Source organism: Coregonus clupeaformis, chromosome 18 (assembly GCF_020615455.1).
Source record: "Coregonus clupeaformis isolate EN_2021a chromosome 18, ASM2061545v1, whole genome shotgun sequence".
Taxonomy (NCBI): domain Eukaryota; kingdom Metazoa; phylum Chordata; class Actinopteri; order Salmoniformes; family Salmonidae; genus Coregonus; species Coregonus clupeaformis.
This window is the reverse complement of record NC_059209.1, coordinates 405651-428975: the sequence shown is the minus strand read 5'-3', so window position 1 is coordinate 428975 and position 23325 is coordinate 405651. Positions and strand designations below refer to the sequence as shown.

At 40.4% G+C, this 23325-nt stretch overlaps 1 protein-coding gene across 4 annotated transcripts in view; it reads left to right on the top strand.

Annotated features, from left to right (window-relative positions):
- Positions 1-23325, top strand: part of mcoln2 (mucolipin TRP cation channel 2) — a 98951-nt gene that overhangs the window by 28721 nt on the left and 46905 nt on the right. For all 4 annotated transcript variants that reach the window (XM_041840029.2, XM_041840026.2, XM_041840027.2 and 1 more), the window contains one exon: positions 21091-21203. In XM_041840029.2, the coding sequence (XP_041695963.1) occupies positions 21091-21203 (113 nt within the window). The remainder of the gene's footprint in view (positions 1-21090; positions 21204-23325) is intronic.

The window sequence follows — 23325 nt, the reverse complement described above, 5'->3', positions numbered from 1 at the left end:
ACATTCCCCCTTTATCTACTGTAATAGCATCCAATGCTATACGATTATCAATTGCATAGTGTCCAATGAGTGACATTTCAGACCCAGTTGCTTGAAAATCCAAAACTGTTAATAGGTACCATGTTCCACTCTGTTCAACCCTGACTCTGTTCCCATAATATGCCTGAGGAGAGATACAAAGTATAACACTGGTTTCAGTCACTGTTGAATCAGCACAGCTTTGGACTAGTTAGGATTGAGGAATTCAACCAAAGGTCAGATCAAATGGAAATAGCATAAACATTCCTATGTCACTCACACCAAACCCCATGATAGTAACCAATTAATTTCTTGCCTAGCAACATAGATATAACCATTCTAAAAATCCACATCAATCCCCCCTCTTTGGGAATACATAGTCCCCTATCAATACCTCCAAATCGTTCAAATGTATATAGTGACTAATATGTGAATACGGTAACCTAATAATCAACATGTTCATGATATCAGTCACAATCCTTACATGTTTCAAACAGTAAGATTCAAAAAGTTCTACTCGAAATAAATCATATAAGTGATTACAATTACAATAAGGTATTGCTGTTTTAACCATAATATCTATTTAAGACAGTTCTCACAATTGCACACCTGCTGAAAATAGTTTCAACATCTTTAGTTACTAATATATACTAATGATTTACATAAATCACTCAGTCATTTTATGAATCAAAACCAAAACCAAATTACTTATCTCAAATTTAAACCAAATTTAGAATGACAATTCTTAGTGATTCACATTGGACCGATCACTCAAAATTAAAACCCTCAACAAAAGCACCCATTACAACTTTCAGAGTGTACACGTATATTAACATACACTATAAATATCCATAATTCTATTATGACCTTCCTCATCCTGAGAATAACTACAGATCATTATCTCAATGCATTCTTAGTAATACAGTGAGGGAAAAAAGTATTTGATCCCCTGCTGATTTTGTACGTTTGCCCACTGACAAAGAAATGATCAGTCTATCATTTTAATGGTAGGTTTATTTGAACAGTGAGAGACAGAATAACAACAAATCAATCCAGAAAAACGCATGTCAAAAATGTTATAAATTGATTTGCATTTTAATGAGGGAAATAAGTATTTGACCCCCTCTCAATCAGAAAGATTTGTGGCTCCCAGGTGTATTTTATAGAGGTAACGAGCTGAGATTAGGAGCACACTCTTAAAGGGAGTGCTCCTAATCTCAGCTTGTTACCTTTATAAAATACACCTGTCCACAGAAGCAATCAATCAATCAGATTCCAAACTCTCCACCATGGCCAAGACCAAAGAGCTCTCCAAGGATGTCAGGGACAAGATTGTAGACCTACACAAGGCTGGAATGGGCTACAAGACCATCGCCAAGCAGCTTGGTGAGAAGGTGACAACAGTTGGTGCGATTATTCGCAAATGGAAGAAACACAAAAGAACTGTCAATCTCCCTCGGCCTGGGGCTCCATGCAAGATCTCACCTCGTGGAGTTGCAATGATCATGAGAACGGTGAGGAATCAGCCCAGAACTACACGGGAGGATCTTGTCAATGATCTCAAGGCAGCTGGGATCATAGTCACCAAGAAAACAACTGGTAACACACTATGCCGTGAAGGACTGAAATCCTGCAGCGCCCGCAAGGTCCCCCTGCTCAAGAAAGCACATATACAGGCCCGTCTGAAGTTTGCCAATGAACATCTGAATGATTCAGAGGAGAACTGGGTGAAAGTGTTGTGGAGCTCTTTGGCATCAACTCAACTCGCCGTGTTTGGAGGAGGAGGAATACTGCCTATGACCCCAAGAATACCATCCCCACCGTCAAACATGGAGGTGAAAATATTATACTTTGGGGGTTTTTTTCTGCTAAGGGGACAGGACAACTTCACCGCATCAAAGTGACGATAGACGGGGCCATGTACCGTCAAATCTTGGGTGAGAACCTCCTTCCCTCAGCCAGGGCATTGCAAATGGGTCAATGACCCAAAACACACGGCCAAGGCAACAAAGGAGTGGTTCAAGAAGAAGCACATTAAGGTCCTGAAGTGCCCTAGCAAGTCTCCAGACCTTAATCCCATAGAAAATCTGTGGAGGGAGCTGAAGGTTCGAGTTGCCAAACGTCAGCCTCGAAACCTTAATGACTTGGAGAACATCTGCAAAGAGGAGTGGGATGTGTGCAAACCTGGTGGCCAACTACAAGAAACGTCTGACCTCTGTGATTTCCAACAAGGGTTTTGCCACCATGTACGAAGTCATGTTTTGCAGAGGGGTCAAATACTTATTTCCCTCATTAAAATGCAAATCAATTCATAACATTTTTGACATGCGTTTTTCTGGATATTTTTTTTCTTCTGGATATAGTTGTTATTCTGTCTCTCACCGTTCAAATAAACCTACTATTAAAATTATAGACTGATCATTTCTTTGTCAGTGGGCAAACGTAGAAAATCAGCAGGGGATCAAATACTTTTTTCCCTCACTGTACCTCCTATCCAAATGAGCAAATTTAGATAAATCCAAATGTATTGTCGACACAGCTAACCAACCCCTTCCTTCCCCGGCACTGAAATCTTCTGGCATCTCTTCATTATGTTAACAGCTTCATAGTTCAAAACGAATTGCCCATGACAATGTCCCAACTTCAATGTCTCATCCAAGTCACCACCATCTCTACACCCCATTGTCTTGTCCATTTGCCACCCAGTATACCAACAACATGAGAAATGTTGTATTTGAACAGATCTTTCTCCATTCTCACTCAATGGTGGACTCCTGTCCCACTCCCTCGAGATAGAAAACATGAGAGAAAATCAGTTGATAGCTTCGATTGGCTGTTGTAGACCGGTTGCAGGTAGAAGTGGTGCTGTACAGGAACATCTTCAACGCCTCTGATGTTCATCTTCATCCGGTTCAAAGTTTATTATTATTATTATTTTTATTTATTTTTGGTTTACAACTTTCTAGGCCAAATTATCCCTGCTATGCATCAAGACACCATCTGTATTTACCACAAGACAAGACAGAACATAACAGTTTAGTTGAGTTCATTTCTAATCGAAGAAATCCATATAAGCAATAACTATATGACTAATTATTATGTTTGACCAATTATTCTTAATACCAATATCTAATATACTCCCCAATTTATATTAGGGAAACTCTCCACAGACAGGGAAATGAATGTCAGGTGTGAAAGTCAGGTGATTCTTGAAATTCTGGAAGATCTTGAAGTTCTTGGATGTCTGTCCCTCCGCCGAGGGAATCAGCCAGAACACATAGCTCATCAGTAGCATTCCCCTTGCCTCAACTCTGTATAATAAATTACCTTAAATTCTCTTGGCTTTCCAGTGTGGGTGACCAATTCACACTAGAAAGTCAGGACGGAGTTCAGAGGTCATTCAACCCTTCAAAGAAGTGTTCCATTGTATAGTATAGACTAATCATTAACAACAGTCAAAACATTTAATAAATGCTTTGTATCCCAATTGTACATGAAGTCCTCTTCACATTTCTTCTCAAAAGAAATCACGTGTTTACCCAAAACTCACTCATAAAACAAAAAACTTCAGAAAGTTCCGTGTGTGTTCCTTTAAGACTTATCATCTCTGACCTATTAAAACCCCCTAAAATAAAAATAAAAACCCTATATAACCATTATAATAGGTGGGTTGTGTGTGGTTATTTGAAAAAACATATTGGAAAACAACAAACAAAAATAGCCAGGCTGTATTTAATTTGGTAGCTCCCTCTTACGACCTAATTATAAGACGAATTGTACTAACTGCTCCCCCTAGCCCACAGACTTTGGAAACATCCCAATGAGAGATAAGGAAATCCAAATTTTCCTGGAAGAGAAAGTATACATTTCGTTAACATTTAATTATAATCAGAAATCCCAAAATATTAATTACACACAAAACATGATGCAGATATACCCTGTCCTACCTCACATCAATAATCGTTTGTTTCACTCTAATTCCTCATTAATACTCCAGAAGAAGATTACATAAAATCTCTCAAAAGATGAAAACCACTCAAGTTTACAATGAGTATTTTTAATTGATAACCCTTTATATTATTATTATTATTATTATTATTATTATTATTATTATTATTATTATTATTATTATTATTATACCTGTAAATGTAATACCTCATTCTCTGTAATTATCACAATGATTATTAAACCCCAAAATCGGCTTCATTTTATCCCATATCAAATCATCATGGTATCGTTACTGGATGACTTTCCCCCCGACATAGTAAATATCTGTTTCCCCTTAGATTGTTACTGCCATCCCTCTAAATGTAATAGTTTAGACATTCGCAAATATAAGCAATTACTACGCGTAAAGAATCAGTGATATTTGATCCCCAAGCGTCTATTAAAAAGTTGTTTGAGATGTGATCTACGTCTTCCTTAACATACCTACTGTAAGGTACTTCCACCAATCCTATAAGAAATAATTATACTCAAAACATCAGATAATACCACGTTTCATTATGTAGACTACACCTTCTAATATAAACCCATAACCCCTTTTCGGTAATGTAATCAGCTCAACTTGTTGCATTGATGTATTAAAATAGAAACCTATTGTTTAATAAATTCAGAACTTACAAAAAATGTGTACTTCTCCATCAGCATAATGGTAAAAACTACCTCCCATTGTGCAACGTTGTCAAGGCGTCAGTGTAATAAGGTAGACGAAGTCAGGCGGAGGACACAGAGTTAGTCGAAAAAACGTACTTTACTCGTAGGTAAATGAATGAACAAAACCTCCACGCAGGGAGGAACAAACCTGCACACTAACGACAACCAAAACATGAACAAACACGCACAAAACACAGTGTGAGACAGAGGGTTAAATAGGGAAGACATAACTACATGATGGGAAACAGGTGTGACCAATAAAGACAAAACAAGTCGAACATAGACACATGGATCGGTAGTAGCTAGTACTCCGGTGACGACGAACGCCGAAGCCTGCCCAAGCAAGGAGGAGGGGCAGCCTCGGCTGAATTCGTGACAGTACCCCCCCCCCTTGACGCGCGGCTCCTGCCGTGCGCCGACCCCGGCCTCGGGGACGGCCAGGAGGACGCGGAGCAGGGCGTGTCGGATGACTACGGTGGAAATCCCTCAACATGGAGGGATCGAGGATGTCCCTCCTATGGACCCAGCACCGTTCCTCCGGACCGTACCCCTCCCAATCCACGAGATACTGCAGGCCCCCCACCCGACGTCTCGAATCCAAGATGGAACGGACCGAGTACGCCGGTGCCCCCTCGATGTCCAGTGGGGGCGGAGGAACCTCCCATACCTCAGACTCCTGGAGTGGACCAGCTACTACCGGCCTGAGGAGAGACACATGGAACGAGGGGTTAATACGGTAATTAAGAGGAAGCTGTAACCTATAACAAACCTCGTTCAATCTCCTCAGGACTTTAAATGGCCCCATAAACCGCCGACCCAGCTTCCAGCAGGGCAGGCGAAGGGGCAGGTTTCGGGTCAAGAGCAAGACCCTGTCCCCCGATGCATACACCGGGGCCTCACTGCGGTGGCAATCGGCGCTCGCCTTTTGTCGCCTGATGGCCCACTGCAGGTGTACTTGAGCAGCGTTCCAGGTCTCTTCCGAGCGCCGAAACCACTCATCCACCGCAGGAGCCTCGATCTGGCTCTGATGCCAAGGTGCCAGGACCGGCTGATAACCTAACACACACTGGAAAGGAGTAAGGTTAATAGAGGAGTGGCGGAGTGAGTTTTGGGCCATCTCTGCCCAGGGGATAAAACCCGACCACTCCCCCTGCCGGTCCTGGCAATAGGACCGCAGAAACCTACCCACATCCTGGTTAACTCTCTCCACCTGCCCAGTGCACTGTCCGACCGATGCCAGGATGACCAGAGGAGGGTGATGTGTGAGCCCAATAGATCAATTGATCGCGAACCTTGAGCGGCACATACATCCGACCCTCTGGACACTGGGGGGGAGTGGGCTCGGTACGTAACCCCGCTCAATGTCCGCGTCAACCTCCCACACCACCGGTGCCACCAGACACGACGCCGGAAGTATGGGGGTGGGCTCAATGGACCTCTCCTCTGTGTCATACAGTCGGGACAGGGCGTCTGCCTTAGCATTCTGGGAACCTGGTCTGTAAGTAAGAGTAAACACAAAACGGGTAAAGAACATGGCCCACCTTGCCTGGCGAAGGTTCAACCTCCTCACCGCCCGGATGTACTCCAGATTGCGATGGTCAGTCGAAATGAGAAAAGGGTGTTTAGCCCCCTCAAGCCAGTGCCTCCACACTTTCAGAGCTTTAACCACAGCTAACAGCTCCCGGTCCCCCACATCATAGTTGCGCTCCGCCGGACTGAGCTTCTTAGAAAAGAAAGCACAGGTGCGGAGTTTTGGTGGCGTACCCGAGCGCTGAGACAGTACAGCTCTAATCCCAGCCTCGGATGCGTCCACCTCAACCTGGAATGCCAAGGAAGGATCCGGATGAGCCAGCACTGGAGCCGAAGTAAACAGGTCCTTCAGATGACCAAAAGCCCTGTCCGCCTCAGCTGACCACTGTAGACGCACCGGTCCTCCCTTCAGCTAGGAGGTAATGGGAGCCGCTACCTGACCAAAGCCCCGGATAAACCTCCGGTAGTAGTTGGCAGAACCTAAGAATCGCTGCACCTCCTTCACCGTGGTTGGAGTCGGCCAATAACGCACGGCCGAAATGCGGTCAATCTTCATCTCCACACCTGACGCGGACAGGCGGTGTCCTAGGAAGGAGATGGACTCTTGGAAGAACAGACATTTCTCCGCCTTCACATACAGGTCATGCTCCAACAGTCGACCAAGCACCTGACGCACCAGGGACACATGCTCGGCCCGTGTAGCGGAGTATATGAGAATGTCATCAATATACACCACTACACCCTGTCCGTGCAGGTCCCTGAAAATCTCATCAACAAAAGATTGGAAGACTGATGGAGCATTCATCAAACTGTATGGCATGACGAGGTACTCATAGTGCCCAGAGATGGTACTGAATGCTGTCTTCCACTCATCTGCCTCCCGGATACGCACCGGGTTGTACGCGCTCCTGAGATCCAATTTCGTGAAGAAGCGCGCCCCGTGCAATGACTCCGTCATACTAGCAATCAAAGGTAGTGGATAGCTGTATTTTACTGTGATCTGATTAAGACCACGGTAGTCAATGCACGGGCGTAAGCCACCATCCTTCTTCTTCACAAAAAATTTACTCGATGACACAGGGGAAGTGGAAGGCCAAATGTATCCTTGCCTCAGAGATTCGGTGACATATGTTTCCATAGCTGCCGTCTCTTCCTGTGACAGAGGATACATGTGACTCCGGGGAAGCGCAGCGCCTACCTGGAGGTTTATCACACAATCCCCCTGTCGATGGGGTGGTAATTGAGTCGCCTACTTTTTACAGAAGGCGAGAGCCAAATTGGCTTATTCAGGCGGAATGTGCATGGTGGAAACCTGATTTGGACTTTCCACCGTAGTTGCCCCTACGAAAACACCTACACACCTCCCCGAGCACTGACTTGACCATCCCTTGAGAGCCCTCTGTTACCATGAAATAGTGGGGTCATGAGAGGTTAACCAGGGAAGCCCCAACACCACTGGAAACGCAGGAGAATCAATCAGATAGAGACTAATTGTTTCCTCATGCCCCTCCTGCGTCTTCATCCAGAGTGGAGCTGTGACGTCCCTAATCAGACCTGACTCTAAAGGGCGACTATCTAGGGCATGTGTAGGGAAGGGCACATCAACTGGCACAATAGGAATCCCTAACCTACGGGTAAACTGACGATTAATAAAGTACCCAGCTGCGCCTGAACGTCGAAAAAACTTTGAAAAAACTTACTTTACTCGTAGGTAAATGAATGAACAAAACCTCCACGCAGGGAGGAACAAACCTGCACACTAACGACAACCAAAACATGAACTAACACGCACAACACACAGTGTGAGACAGAGGGTTAAATAGGGAATACATAACTACATGATGGGAAACAGGTGTGACCAATAAAGACAAAACAAGTCGAACATAGACACATGGATCGGTAGTAGCTAGTACTCCGGTGACGACGAACGCCGAAGCCTGCCCGAGCAAGTAGGAGGGGCAGCCTCGGCTGAATTCGTGACAAACGTACCAGAAACAGATTATCGTTTTAGAATTAATTAACATAACTCACTGGTGTTACGCAAACTATAGAATTTAATAATAATTATAAAACATGGTCAAAGAACGTTCCATATTCAACTATTCAGATATCTGCTTCACATTACCATCTGCGTCCTTTACATCCCGATATAGCCCAGCGAGCACTACTCTCTTTCACCCGCTTACTAAATCATGGCATTAGTAAATTCTATTCACAAACCACTACTACCTAATAACATATTTTCATTCACCTTACTAGAAAGCATTATTTTAATACCAGTCTACTCAAACAATCCAATTCGACATTTCTCATCTCTCAACTAACCTACTTTCCTTTTAACACAGAAAACCCTCTACAATCTCTATTATCCTCTACCACTGTCTTGCCATCTAACAGTACTTTAGCAGGTGATAAATTATTGTGAAAAACAAACAAAACATCTACTCACAGGGATGCCACTTTAATTACTATGTTATCCTATGCCGCCATGGGTTGGTAGGCCAATCTCTTTCGTATAATCTTATCAACTCACCCAGTGATCTAGGTAAACAGCATCAATGTAACAGTTTTGCTTCCTTCCCTACATGGTCTTGAACCAGGGACCCTCTGCACACATCAACAACAGTCACCCTCGAAGCACCATTACCCGTCATTCAACAAAAGGCGCAACCTTGCAGAGCAAGGCAAACAACTACTTCAAGGTCTCAGAGCAAGTTACGTCACCAATCGAAACGCTACTAGTTCACACCGCTAACTAGCTATCCATTTCACACCGGTAACACTCACCCCCCTTTTTACTTCCTCCTTTTCCGCAGAAACCAGTGAACCGAATACACCAAACTTAACCCATTATGACACGTACAGCTCGCTCGAGTTCAGCGAACCCCAGTTGCTAACACTCGCAGATCAACACCTAGAAACTCTCCATTCTCAAACAGCGTTCTTCATTTACCTCTATCGTAGGGTTAAAAACTAACTTAACAACTTTCACAATCCTAGATTGCTGTAGTAGCTTCATGTGTGGTTCAGTTTCTCTGTTACGATATTGTGTCAGTAATATTTCTGTAGTGACCTCAGCTAAAAGTTTCTATATTCCTCAGTTAATGTTATCTTTCATACTCTGCTTCCTTCCAACACTGCTTCATTATCCCTGGTGTTTTTTAATACTCTTTTTATTCTCTTTGTCCCCTTGCTTCATTTCTCATTAAGATGCGACATTCGCTTCCCTGTTCTTCTGCACTATACTATTATTATCCCCTGTCATCAACTAAGATAATCGCCATAGCTCTTATGAAACCACCAATCCGCCATTATTAGAAGTCAGCAGATCTAGGTAACTTTCCTTTCTACGTAGGCTACAAGTAATAAACCAAACACTTGCTGTAGTTGACAAGCATATATTGAATTTGTATCCATAGTATTAATATTCAATCTATTGATTGACATTACGCCAACATTCTCAATCGTTTACTCTAGCAAACCATTAGGCAACGCAAAAAGAATTACTACCTCGAAATCGTCTCGCTATTCCTGTTAAATAAGTGAGTCTTTCAATTTGAACCAAGCACGCTGCTAAATCTTCCATTCTACATCACCCAACCAAATACTTTGTAGTATCTGTCTAAGCAACACCTACCAACAGTTGATTACACTCAGAAACCCATATTTCATTCTATGCCATTGAAATGACAAAGAAATCCCGCAAATAGCCTAATTACACTGGTTTATCTTCTGACCATCTGATACAAAATGAAATTCCTTCACTTCATCCCCTTAGCTCCGCCATGATAATTAGTTTAATGGAAACCCTAAATTGGCTTTGTACTATGTTATAAGTTACGTCTATACAGTGGGGGGAAAAAAAGTATTTAGTCAGTCACCAATTGTGCAAGTTCTCCCACTTAAAAAGATGAGAGAGGCCTGTAATTTTCATCATAGGTACACGTCAACTATGACAGACAAAATGAGAAGAAAAAAAATCCAGAAAATCACATTGTAGGATTTTTTATGAATTTATTTGCAAATTATGGTGGAAAATAAGTATTTGGTCAATAACAAAAGTTTCTCAATACTTTGTTATATACCCTTTGTTGGCAATGACACAAGGTTTTCGGCACAGGTCCTAATCCAGGCACTTGTCATCTCCCGTCTGGATTACTGCAACAGCGAGTTGCAGTAATCCAGACGGGAGATGACAAGTGCCTGGATTAGGACCTGTGCCGCTTCCTGTGTAAGGCAGGGACGTACTCTACAAATGTTGTAGAGCATGAACCTACAGGATCGGGTCACCGCCTTGATGTTAGCGGAGAGCAACAGGGTGTTGTCCAGGGTCACGCCAAGGCTCTTCGCACTCTGGGAGGAGGACACAACGGAGTTGTCAACCGTGATGGCGAGATCATGGAACGGGCAGTCCTTCCCCGGGAGGAAGAGCAGCTCTGTCTTGCCGAGGTTCAGCTTGAGGTGGTGATCCGTCATCCACACTGATATGTCTGCCAAACATGCAGAGATGCGATTCGCCACCTGGTTATCAGAAGGGGGAAAGGAGAAGATTAGTTGTGTGTCGTCTGCGTAGCAATGATAGGAGAGGCCATGTGAGGATATGACAGAGCCAAGTGACTTGGTTTATAGCGAGAATAGGAGAGGGCCTAGAACTGAGCCCTGGGGGACACCAGTGGTGAGAGCACGTGGTGCGGAGACAGATTCTTGCCACGCCACTTGGTAGGAGCGACCTGTCAGGTAGGACGCAATCCAAGAGTGAGCCGCGCCGGAGATGACCAACTCGGAGAGGGTGGAGAGGAGGATCTGATGGTTCACAGTATCAAAGGCAGCAGACAGGTCTAGAAGGACAAGAGCAGAGGAGAGAGAGTTAGCTTTAGCAGTGCGTAGAGCCTCCGTGACACAGAGAAGAGCAGTGTCAGTTGAATGACCAGTATTGAAACCTGACTGGTTTGGATCAAGAAGGTCATTCTGAGAGAGATAGCAAGAGAGTTGGCTAAAGATGGCACGCTCAAGAGTTTTGGAGAGAAAAGAAAGAAGGGATACTGGTCTGTAGTTGTTGACATCGGAGGGATCGAGTGTAGGTTTCTTGAGAAGGGGTGCAACTCTTGCTCTCTTGAAGACGGAAGGGACATAGCCAGCGGTCAAGGATGAGTTGATGAGCGAGGTGAGGTAAGGGAGAAGGTCTCCGGAAATGGTCTGGAGAAGAGAGGAGGGGATAGGGTCAAGCGGGCAGGTTGTTGGGCGGCCGGCCGTCACAAGTCGCAAGATTTCATCTGGAGAGAGAGGGGAGAAAGAAGTCAAAGCATAGGGTAGGGCAGTGTGAGCAGGACCAGCAGTGTCATTTGACTTAACAAACGAGGATCGAATGTCGTCAATCTTCTTTTCAAAATGGTTGACAAAGTCATCTACAGAGAGGGAGGAGGGGGGAGGGGGAGGAGGATTCAGCAGGGAGGAGAAGGTGGCAAAGAGCTTCCTAGGGTTAGAGGCAGATGCTTGGAATTTAGGGTGGTAGAAAGTGGTTTTAGCAGCAGAAACAGAGGAAGAAAATGTAGAGAGGAGGGAGTGAAAAGATGCCAGGTCCGCAGGGAGTCTAGTTTTCCTCCATTTCCTCTCGGCTGCCCGGAGCCCTGTTCTGTGAGCTCGCAATGAGTCGTCAAGCCACGGAGCAGGAGGGGAGGACCGAGCCGGCTGGGAGGATAGGGGACATAGAGAGTCAAAGGATGCAGAAAGGGAGGAGAGGAGGGTTGAGGAGGCAGAATCAGGAGATTGAAGGGAGAAGAATTGAGCAGAGGGAAGAGATGATAGGATGGAAGAGGAGAGAGTAGCGGGAGAGAGAGAGCGAAGGTTGCGACGGCGCATTACCATCTGAGTAGGGGCAGAGTGAGTAGTGTTGGAGGAGAGCGAGAGAGAAAAGGATACAAAGTAGTGGTCGGAGACTTGGAGGGGAGTTGCAGTGAGATTAGTAGAAGAACAGCATCTAGTAAAGATGAGGTCAAGCGTATTGCCTGCCTTGTGAGTAGGGGGGGACGGTGAGAGGGTGAGGTCAAAAGAGGAGAGGAGTGGAAAGAAGGAGGCAGAGAGAAATGAGTCAAAGGTAGACGTAGGGAGGTTAAATCACCCAGAACTGTGAGGGGTGAGACATCCTCAGGAAAGGAACTTATCAAGGTGTCAAGCACATTGATGAACTCTCCAAGGGAACCTTGAGGGTGATAAATGATAAGGATGTTAAGCTTGAATGGGCTAGTGACTGTGACAGCATGGAATTCAAATGAGGAGATAGACAGATGGGTCAGGGGGAAAAGAGAGAATGTCCACTTGGGAGAGATGAGGATTCCTGTGCCACCACCCCGCTGACCAGATGCTCTCGGGGTATGCGAGAACACATGGTCAGACGAGGAGAGAGCAGTAGGAGTAGCAGTGTTTTCAGTGGTAATCCATGTTTCCGTCAGCGCCAAGAAGTCGAGGAACTGGAGGATAGCATAGGCTGAGATTAACTCTGCCTTGTTGGCTGCAGAACGGCAGTTCCAGAGGCTGCCGGAGACCTGGAACTCCACGTGGGTCGTGCATGCAGGGACCACCAGGTTAGAGTGGCAGCAGCCACGCGGTGTGAGGCGTTTGTATAGCCTGTGCGGAGAGGAGAGAACAGGGATAGACAGACGCATAGTTGACAGGCTACAGAAAATGGCTACAATAATGCAAAGGAGATCGGAATGAAATGAACTAAACATCTGGGAAAGCGAGAGAGCGGGGCCTCCCTCACTTACGTTACACTGAAACACCCAAATATAACTCTCCCAACTTCCACCTCAGAAACTATAATTGTTGTAAACTACAGCGGTTCAATGTTTTCTAGGAATAGACTAGCTTAGTTTATTCAGCTAGCTAACTTGGTACAGTATTCTTCCGTGAAAACCGTCCAGGGCACCTAGTCATATGACGCCACAGCCAACTAGCATGCCGGGCTCCAACAACATGGTTTAGCACCAATACTCGGCCACAACAAACCACCAGTGTGTCAACACGCCAAGCAGATCATTCGTGTCCGTGTATAACGTTGTGTAAAGTTCTGGGTTAGTCCCGACAGCTTGAGCGAGTCCGACGTCAACTTATTCAGCCAGTTAGTTAGCTAGAATAGTTAGCATACTAGCTAGCCATTGCTTTCTGCCAACGAAAAAAACCCTCCTCCCACGGCACGAACACACAGAGAGAGCCAAGCTAACGTTAACTCATCACCCATGTCCCGAATTCCCTTGAACGACTCTGTTTACCAGTATGTAAAAACAAAACACAAATGTAGGTTATATCTTACCCCTAGCAGCTACTGTTAGCTAGCCAAGTGCAAAGCTAGCCACTGAATCGACTCAGCCAGTTCGTGTCTGTTCGCTAGGTCGTTCCAGCTATTGTTTAGTTAGCTATCCAGGTAGCAACAAGCTAGCAACATTTCGAGCACAGTAGCTACTAACTACCTAACGTTAACGCTTCAGAGAATGAGGTTAGAAAAACAGCTGAATGGTAGGCAGCTAGTTGGTGTAATTACAGGTACTCTCAAGCGTGAAACAACTATCCACAGTTGCTAATAGTTACCAGTAGCTACCCGCTAGCTAGTCCAGGTAGTGGGTTAGCTAGCCTCATGCTTCACCGGGCTCAGCCGAATACAATACTTACCTACAATAATTACATACAATAACCTACGATAACTACAATATCCTACGATAACTACCTACAATACCTAACTACAATCTAAATACATGGTTTAAGCTTTACTCGACACCATATAAGCCATTTAAGCCAAGCTTACCTCCCGCCAGAGAGACACACAACCTCACCCGACGACTTCCTTATCAACACTTTTATAACTATAAACATTTGCATACATTAGCATAAAAGTATCACCAGCAGTGACTCTTGAACCATTCAAGCTAGAGACACCAAACCAACTTTCACATGTTCAAGCTATCCTCAATTCAAATTCGTATACACTTTAATCAACTATAACTATGCAATTTGCTTAAATCAGCATACCATTTTTCACGAACAGTAACTGTTGAACCATTCAAGCTAAATCACATGGTCAGGCTATCCTAACTTCAAATTCTTATTTCTTTTTTTAACAACTATAACTATACAAATGAAAATTAGCATAACATGACTCACCAACATGAACTCTTGAACAGTTCAACTTTCTCATTTTCATACTATCCTAACGTCAAATTCTTCAAAACGTTCAACAACTACAACTATAGAAACGTGAAAACATTAGCGTAAAATACCCCAATAAAAGTAACTCTTCTTCCATTTAAGCTAGAGACACCAAACCACCTTTCACATAGTCAGCCTATCCTAATTGAAAATTATTAATAACATTTGTACAACTAAAACAACACAAATGTAAGTGCATTTGCATAAATAACTCATCAACAGTAACTCTTGATCCGTTCAAGCTAGAGATCCTGCATACGTAAAAATGTATGTACACATGACTGTAAGTCACTTTGGATAAAAGCGTCTGCTAAATGGCATATTATTATATTAAACCAATTTCCTCATGTTCAGGCTATCCTAACTTCAAATTCTTACAAATGTTTAACAACTCTAACTGTGCAAATGCAAATAAATTAGCATAACACGACTCACCAACAGGAACTCTTGAACCATTCAAGCTAGAGACACCGAACCAAATTTCTCATGTTCATACTATCCTAACATCAAATTCTTCAAAACTTTCAACAACACAAATGTTAATGCATTTGCATAAAATAACCCAATAAAAGTAACTATTCTTCCATTCAAGCTAGACACCAAACCACCTTTCACATATTCAGCCTATCCTAACTTCAAATTCTTAATAACATTTATCAAGTATAATTACATGAAATTGCATAAATTAGCATACAATGACTAATGAACATGAACTCTTGAACTGTTCAAGATAGAGACACCAAACCAACTTTCACATGTTCAGGCTATCCCAACCTTAAATTCTTAATCACTTTTATCAACTATAACTATGCAATTTGCATAAATCAGCATACCATTTTTCACCAACAGTAACTGTTGAACCATTCAAACTAGATCACATGTTCAGGCTATCCTAACTTTATAATTCTTTAAAAAACTTTTAACAACTCTTAACTACAGTATGTACATTTTAATAAAATAACGCACCAACAGTAACTCTTGATCAGTTCAAGCTAGAGACACCAGACCAATTTTCACATGTTCAGGTTGTGGTACCTTCAACATCTTCAAAACTTTTAACAACTACAACCATACTAATGTTAATGCATTTGCATTAAACAACCCAATAAAATTAACTCTTCTTCCATTCAAGCTAGAGACACCAAACCAAATTCACATGTTCAGCATATCCTAACTTCAAATTCTAATAGACTTTTATGAACTATAACTATACAAATGTGCATAGATTAGCATAAAATGACTCACCAACAGGAACTCTTGAACCATTCAAGATAGAGACACCAACCAACTTTCACGTGTTCAGGCTATCCTAAGTTCAAATTCTTAAAATACATTTAACAACTCTAACTATTCACTTTTGCATAAAATATTGCAATAACAGTAACTCTTGATCCGTTTAAGCAAGAGACACCAAACCAATTTCACATGTTCAGGCTATGGAAACTTCAAATTCTTCCAAACTTTTAACAACTACAACTATAACAAAATTGTAATGCATTTGCATGAAATAACCCAATAAAAGTAACTCTTCTTCCATTCAAGCTAGAGACACCAAACCACCTTTCACATATTCAGCCTATCCTAACTTCAAATTATTAATAACATTTGTCAACTATAACTATATGAAATTGCATAAATTAGCATACAATTTCACACCAACAGTAACTCTTAATCCGTTCAAGCTAGAGCCACCAAACCAACTTTCACATGTTCAGCCTATCCTAACTTCAAATTCTTATTCACTTTTATCAACTATAACTTTACAAATATGCATAGATTAGCGTAAAATGACTCACCAACAGAAACTCTTGAACAGTTTAAGATAGAGACACCAAACCAACTTTCACATATTCAGCCTATCCTAAATTAAAATTCTAAATTCATATTCTTATACACTTTAATCAACTATAACTATGCAATTTGCATGAATCAGCATACCATTTTTCACAAACAATAACTGTTGAACCATTCAAGCTATATCACATGTTCGGGCTATCCTAATTTCCAATTCTTACAAATGTTTAACAACTATAACTATACAAATGCAAGTAAATTAGCATAACATGACTCACCAAAAGGAACTCTTGAACAGTTCAAGCTAGAGACACCTAACCAACTTTCTCATGTTCATACTATCCTAACGTCAAATTCTTAAAAACATTTGTCAACTATAACTATATGAAATTGCATAAATTAGCGTACAATTTCCCACCAACAGTAACACTTAATACGTTCAAGCTAGAGACACCAAACCAACTTTCACATGTTCAAGCTATCCCAAATTCAAATTCTTATATACTTTAATCAATTATAACTATGCAATTTGCATAAATCAGCATAAAATGTTTCACGAACAGTAACTGTTGAACCATTCAAGCTGGATCACATGTTCAGGCTATCCTAACTTCAAATTCTTATAATTTTTTTACTACTATAACTATACAAGTGTAAATTAGCATAACATGACTCTTCAACATGAACTCTTGAACAGTTCAAAATAGAGTCACCGAACCAACTTTCTCATTTTCATACTATCCTAACGTCGAATTCTTCAAAACGTTCAACAACTACAACTATAACACGTGAAAACATTAGCATAAAATACCCCAATAAAATTAACTCTTCTTCCATTCAAGCTAGAGACACCAAACCACCTTTCACAGATTCAGCATATCCTAACTTCAAATTCTTAATAACTTTTATCAACTATAACTATATGAAATTGCATAGATTAGCATATAATTTCCCACCAACAGTAACTCTTGATCCGTTCAAGCTAGAGATCCTAAACCAATATCCTCATTTTCAGGCTATCCTAAATTCAAATTCTAAATTCAAATTCTTATACACTTTAATGAACTATACTTATGCAATTTGCATAAATCAGCATACCATTTTTCAAAAACAGTAACTGTTGAACCATTCATGCTAGATCACATGTTCAGGCAATCCTAACTATAAATTATTATAACTATATTAATAAATTAGCATAACATGACTCACCAAAAGAAACTCTTGAACAGTTCAAGCTAGACACCGAACCAACTTGCTCATGTTCATACTATCCTAACGTCAAATTCTTCAAAACTTTCAACTGCAACTATACAAATGTGAAAACATTAGCATAACATAACCCACTAAAAGAAACTCTTCTTCCTTTCAAGCTAGAGCCACCAAACCACCTTTCACATGTTCAGCCTATCCTAAATTCAAATTCTTAATGACATTTTTCAACTATACCTATATAAAATTGCATAAATTAGCATAACATTTCCCACCAACAGTAACTCTTGATCCGTTCAAGCTAGAGATCCTAAACCAATTTCCTCATGTTCAGGCTATCCTAAATTTAAATTCGTATACACTTTTATCAACTATAACTATGCAATTTGCATAAATCAGCATACCATTTTTCACCAAAAGTAACTGTTGAACCATTCAAGCTAGATAACATGTCCATGCTATCCTTACTTCAAATTCTTCATTTTTTAAAATAACTATAACTATACAAATATAAATAAATTAGCATAACATGACTCACCAACAGGAACTCTTGAACCCTTCAAGCTAGAGACACCGAACCAACTTTCTCATGTTCATACTATCCTAACGTCAAATTCTTATACACTTCTATCAACTATAACTTTACAAATTTGCATAGATTAGCATAAAATGACTCACCAACAGGAACTCTTGAGCAGTTAAAGATAGAGACACAAAACCAACTTTCACATGTTCAGGCTATTCTAACTTCAAAATACTAACTTCAAATTCTAAAAAAACTTTTACAACTTTAAGTATATATATTTGCATAAAATAACGCACCAACAGTAAGTCTTGATCCATTAAATCAAGAGACACCAAACCAATTTTCACATGTTCAGGCTATGGTAACTTCAAATTCTTCCAAATTTTTAACAACTACAACTATACAAATGTTAAATCATTTGCATAAAATAACCCAATAAAAGTAACTCTTCTTTCATTCAAGCTAGAGAGTCCAAATCACTTTTCACATATTCAGCCTATCCTAACTTCAAATTCGTATACACTTTTATCAACTATAACTATGCAGTTTGCATAAATCAGCATTCCATTTTTCACCAACAGTAACTGTTGAACCATTCAAGTTAGATCTCATGTTCAGGTTATCCTAACATCAAATTCTTACAAATGTTTAAGAGCTATAATTATACAAATGTAAATAAATTTGCATAACATGGCTCACCAACAGGAATTCTTGAACCGTTCAAGCTAGAGACACCGAACCAACTTTCTCATGTTCATATTATCCTAACGTCAAATTCTTTCAAACTTTCAACAACTACAACTATACAAATGTTAATGCATATGAATAAAATAACCCAACTAAAGTAACTCTTCTTCCATTCAAGCTAGAGACACCAAACAAACTTTCACATACTCAGTCTATCCTAACTTCAAATTCTTAATGACTTTTATCAACTATAACTACATGAAATTGCATAAATTAGCATAACATTTCCCACCAACAATAACTCGATCCGTTCAAGTTAGAGATCCTAAACCAATTTCCTCATGTTCAGGCTATCCTAAATTCAAATTTCTATACACTTTTATCAACTATAACTATGCAATTTGTATAAATCAGCATACCATTTTTCACCAACAGTAACAGTTGAACCATTCAAGCTTGATCACATGTTCAGGCTATCCTAACTTCAACTTCCTACAAATGTTTAACAACTATAACTATACAAATGTAAATAAATTAGCATAACATGACTCACCAACAGGAATTCTTGAATCGTTCAAGCTAGAGACACCGAACCAACTTTCTCATGTTCAGGCTATGGTAACTTCAAAGTCTTCCAAACTTTTAACAACTACGACTATACAAATGTTAATTCATTTGCATAAAATAACCCAATAAAAGTAACTCTTCTTTCATTCATTACCAACAGGAACTCTTGAACCGTTCAAGATAGAGACACCAAACCAATTTTCACATGTTCAGGCTATCCTAACTTCAAATTCTTAAAAAACGTTTAACAACTCTAACTAAATACACTTTCATAAAATAACGCACCAACAGTAACTCTTGATCCGTTCAAGCTAAAGACACCAAACAATTGTCACATGTTCAGGCTATGGTAACTTCAAGTTCTTCAAAACTTTTAACAACTACAACTATACAAATGTTAATGCATTTGCATAAAATAACCCAATAAATGTAACTCTTCTTCCATTCAAGCTGGAGACACCAAATCACCTTTCACATATTCAGCCTATCCTAACTTCAAATTCTTAATAACTTTGATCAACTATAACTATATGAAATTGCATAAATTAGCATAAATTTTTCCCACCAACATTAACTCTTGATCCGTTCAAGCTAGAGATCCTAAACCAATATCCTCATGTTCAGGCTATCCTAAATTCAAATTCTTATACACTTTATCAACTATAATTATGCAATTTGCATAAATCAGCATACAATTTTCACCAACAGTAACTGTTGAACCATTCAAGCTAGATCACATGTTCAGGCTATCCTAACTTCACATTTTTAATTTTGAAAAATAACTATAACTATACAAACATAAATAACTTAGCATAACATGACTCACCAACAGGAACTCTTGAACCGTTCAAGCTAGAGACACCGAACCAACTTTCTCATGTTCAGCCTAACTTAACGTCAAATTCTTCAAAACTTTCAACAACTACAACTATAAAAATGTGAAAATACTAGCATAAAATAACCCGCTAAAAGAAACTCTTCTTCCTTTCAAGCTAGAGCCACCAAACCAACTTTCACATGTTCAGCCTATCCTAACTTAACCTAACTAACCTATCCTAAATTCTTATACACTTTTATCAACTATAACTTTACAAATTTGCATAGATTAGCATAAAATTACTCACCAACAGGAACTCTTGAACAGTTCAAGATAGACACCGAACCAACTTTCTCATGTTCATACGATCCTAACTTCATATTCTTAAAAAACATTTAACAACTACAACTATTCAAATGTGAAAACATTAGCATAAAATAACCCACTAAAAGCAACTCTTCTTCCTTTCAAGGTTTTATCAACTATAATTATATAAATTAACTCAAATGTATATCTAAAGGGGTCCTAAAATTCAAAATAAAATAGCTAAATGATCCATGGTATGACCATCTTAAAACAATTCCATATGTTAGCTTATTAATCCCCCCACCCAACAGTTTAGACTTTTAGACGTTACTTAGCATACAATTACTCACCAACAATAACTCTTGAACTGTTCAAGATTGAGACACCAAACCAACTTTCACATGTTCAGGCTATCCTATCAATCAATCAATCCTTTACAAGCTAGCATGTACACAACATTTTCTTCAGGAAATGTCCTTTCTAGTTTAGGCTGTCTTACTTGCTTTTGCTAGTAGAGGAAAGTTTTCCTTGCAATGACTGTGATACTGTATGTGGTAAGTCGCTCTGGATAAGAGTGTTTGCTAAATGACTGTCAAATGTACTTTTAAGTATCATTTGACATATGTACTGTATTTGACCTAAGTCCAAATCCAACCATAATGTTTCTTCTCTAAACAACCCATACTGAAGACTGCCAATGTTGATACTGCGACACTATGTCAAAAGCCTCAAAGTACATGGGAAGAGAGTTATGTAACCCAGGTGTCTTTATCTGTTTCAGCTCAGAAGAACACACACTACCTTCTGGTGTTTGATGGCTTTGTCATATTGGTTTGCCTGACCTCGGCCGTGCTATGCACACGCTCCATCGTTCTGGCAGTCAAATTACTGCAGGTCTGTTAATGATACACTATGGAGGTTTAGTTGCTAATTATATAAATCACATTTAGGCTTGAAAGGTCAATGTTGGCTGTATGGTTCATTCACATGATATGTATGATATGAATGTCTTATCTCATAAAACCCCACTCATGTTTTAGCTAAACAATATATGCTTTGCTCATGAGTGTGATGTCATTTCTGGACAATATCTATCTCCATTTAGAGGGATCCCTTTTGGCTCAAAAGCACTCCCAGAGGCAAAGGTTATGTGCTTCTGTGTAGCCTCTCTGTCAGTAGTGCTATAGGTTCGGGGGGGTGTCAGAAACATTTTGCTATTTTCACAACCGCAATTATGGCCGCAGTGGCTGGTGGTGGCACGAAAGGGAGTTTTGATGAATAAACAAGTTGTAGGTGTTCTGGGGCTTGACCCCTCACTGGCCAATCAGAACGTGCTCCATGGCTAAATATGTGGTCGCTTCAAGTTGTGTATTTACAGTCTTTTATGTATTGTGTTGTCATCAACTCCAATTACAATAGTCCGTTACGGCCTAGTTTGTTAAATAGCCTACAAAAACAAAATAACAAAATATATGTAGGCCTATCTCATCTTTGCTTAATATGTTGAACATGATTGCAGTCCACATTGTAAGAAGCCTAATTGCATGGCTTCAATATGGAAATATATTGTTAAACCTAGCATTCACACTGATATAGGGCCTACTGTAAATTGCATTATGGCTGAGCCATGGCCAAACGTTGTCAATAAGCAAGATTAAATTCACTATTGATAAGGCTTAAAAAGAGAGTGAATAATTCTAATCAAAATGAAACAACAACTTGTTTTAAATAGGCTATGTCTAAATACAGTTACAGGCACCATAATTGCTCCCCATGGGCATATAATAGGGCATATCATATTAAAGTATTAAACTATGGAGGCTTTTATGCACATCCAAAATAATAACGCGAGCTGGCTAAAATAATGATAAAAAGGGGATGTCCGCTCACTGTTTTGCTGCTCCCAAACTTGATATTTTAATAAAGCTTTGGTGATTAATATGTAGGTTATGTGTGCCGTTTTAAAATTGATGTAGTTCTGTCCTTGAGCTGTTCTTGTCTATTATGTCATGTTTCATGTTTTATGTGGACCCAAAGAAGAGTAGCTGCTGCTTTCGCAACAGCAAATGGGGATCCTAATAAAATACCAAAATCCCAAATTAATACTTATTTAAAAGCAGTCTCATGAGCCAAACCCTTTATTGATAGGCTGCTATTTGGCAAATGCATTGGGCGGGACAAAACAAACAGCCTTCATTGAAGGGAAGGGAGGCTGTGCTTGGTTTTTAATAAAATTAAATTAAAAACAAGCAATCTTTTTTTTTCAGAAGCATGATATCATAAATCGCATCTCTCGTTCAATGGCACTGTGTGCAAACGTAGGCCTAAATGTCTTTAAGCATAACATTTGCACGTCTATACAAAATATTAAGCTCCTGTCAATTGCGAGGCACATTCTCAACAAAATCTGTCATTGATATAGCATTATAGCAGGACTGGATAGTTTGGAGGAGTGCGTGTTTGGTAATCAGACAAAGGGCACTCTTTGAAAATGGGGATGGATAGCCTACTTGAACAAGTTGAGTGTAGTATGCAATGTTAATTGTGAATGATAAAAAAGCATGAAGACAGTACTCACATATGCAAAGCGGACACTAACAACACAATCCTTTGGGCAAAACTGAAAGAACTGAACAGACAGCAATGGCTTCAAGTGATTCCTCTCATCAACATGAATTCGACGATGGAGCATTTTTTTTAGCTACATGGTGACATTCAACCATACATGTTTCAACCGGAATATAGCGAAGAGGATTCTAAACAAAGAGTTGGATTTAGCGAGAAGCTCGGCTACAGCCGATGCCAGCACCAAGAGGGCAGATGACAAATGCAGTGGCTAAGTAAGTTATTCTTTCCTGCAAGCCACCTAGCTAGCTAGCTAACTTTAGTTTATCTACTGAAACCCATAGTATGTATTGCTGGCTAACATACTACTGTGTTACAGTGGGGGGGAAATCAAATTATTTGTCTGTTTGCTAACTTAGGGAGCTAGCTAATCTAGCTAGCTAAATTAACT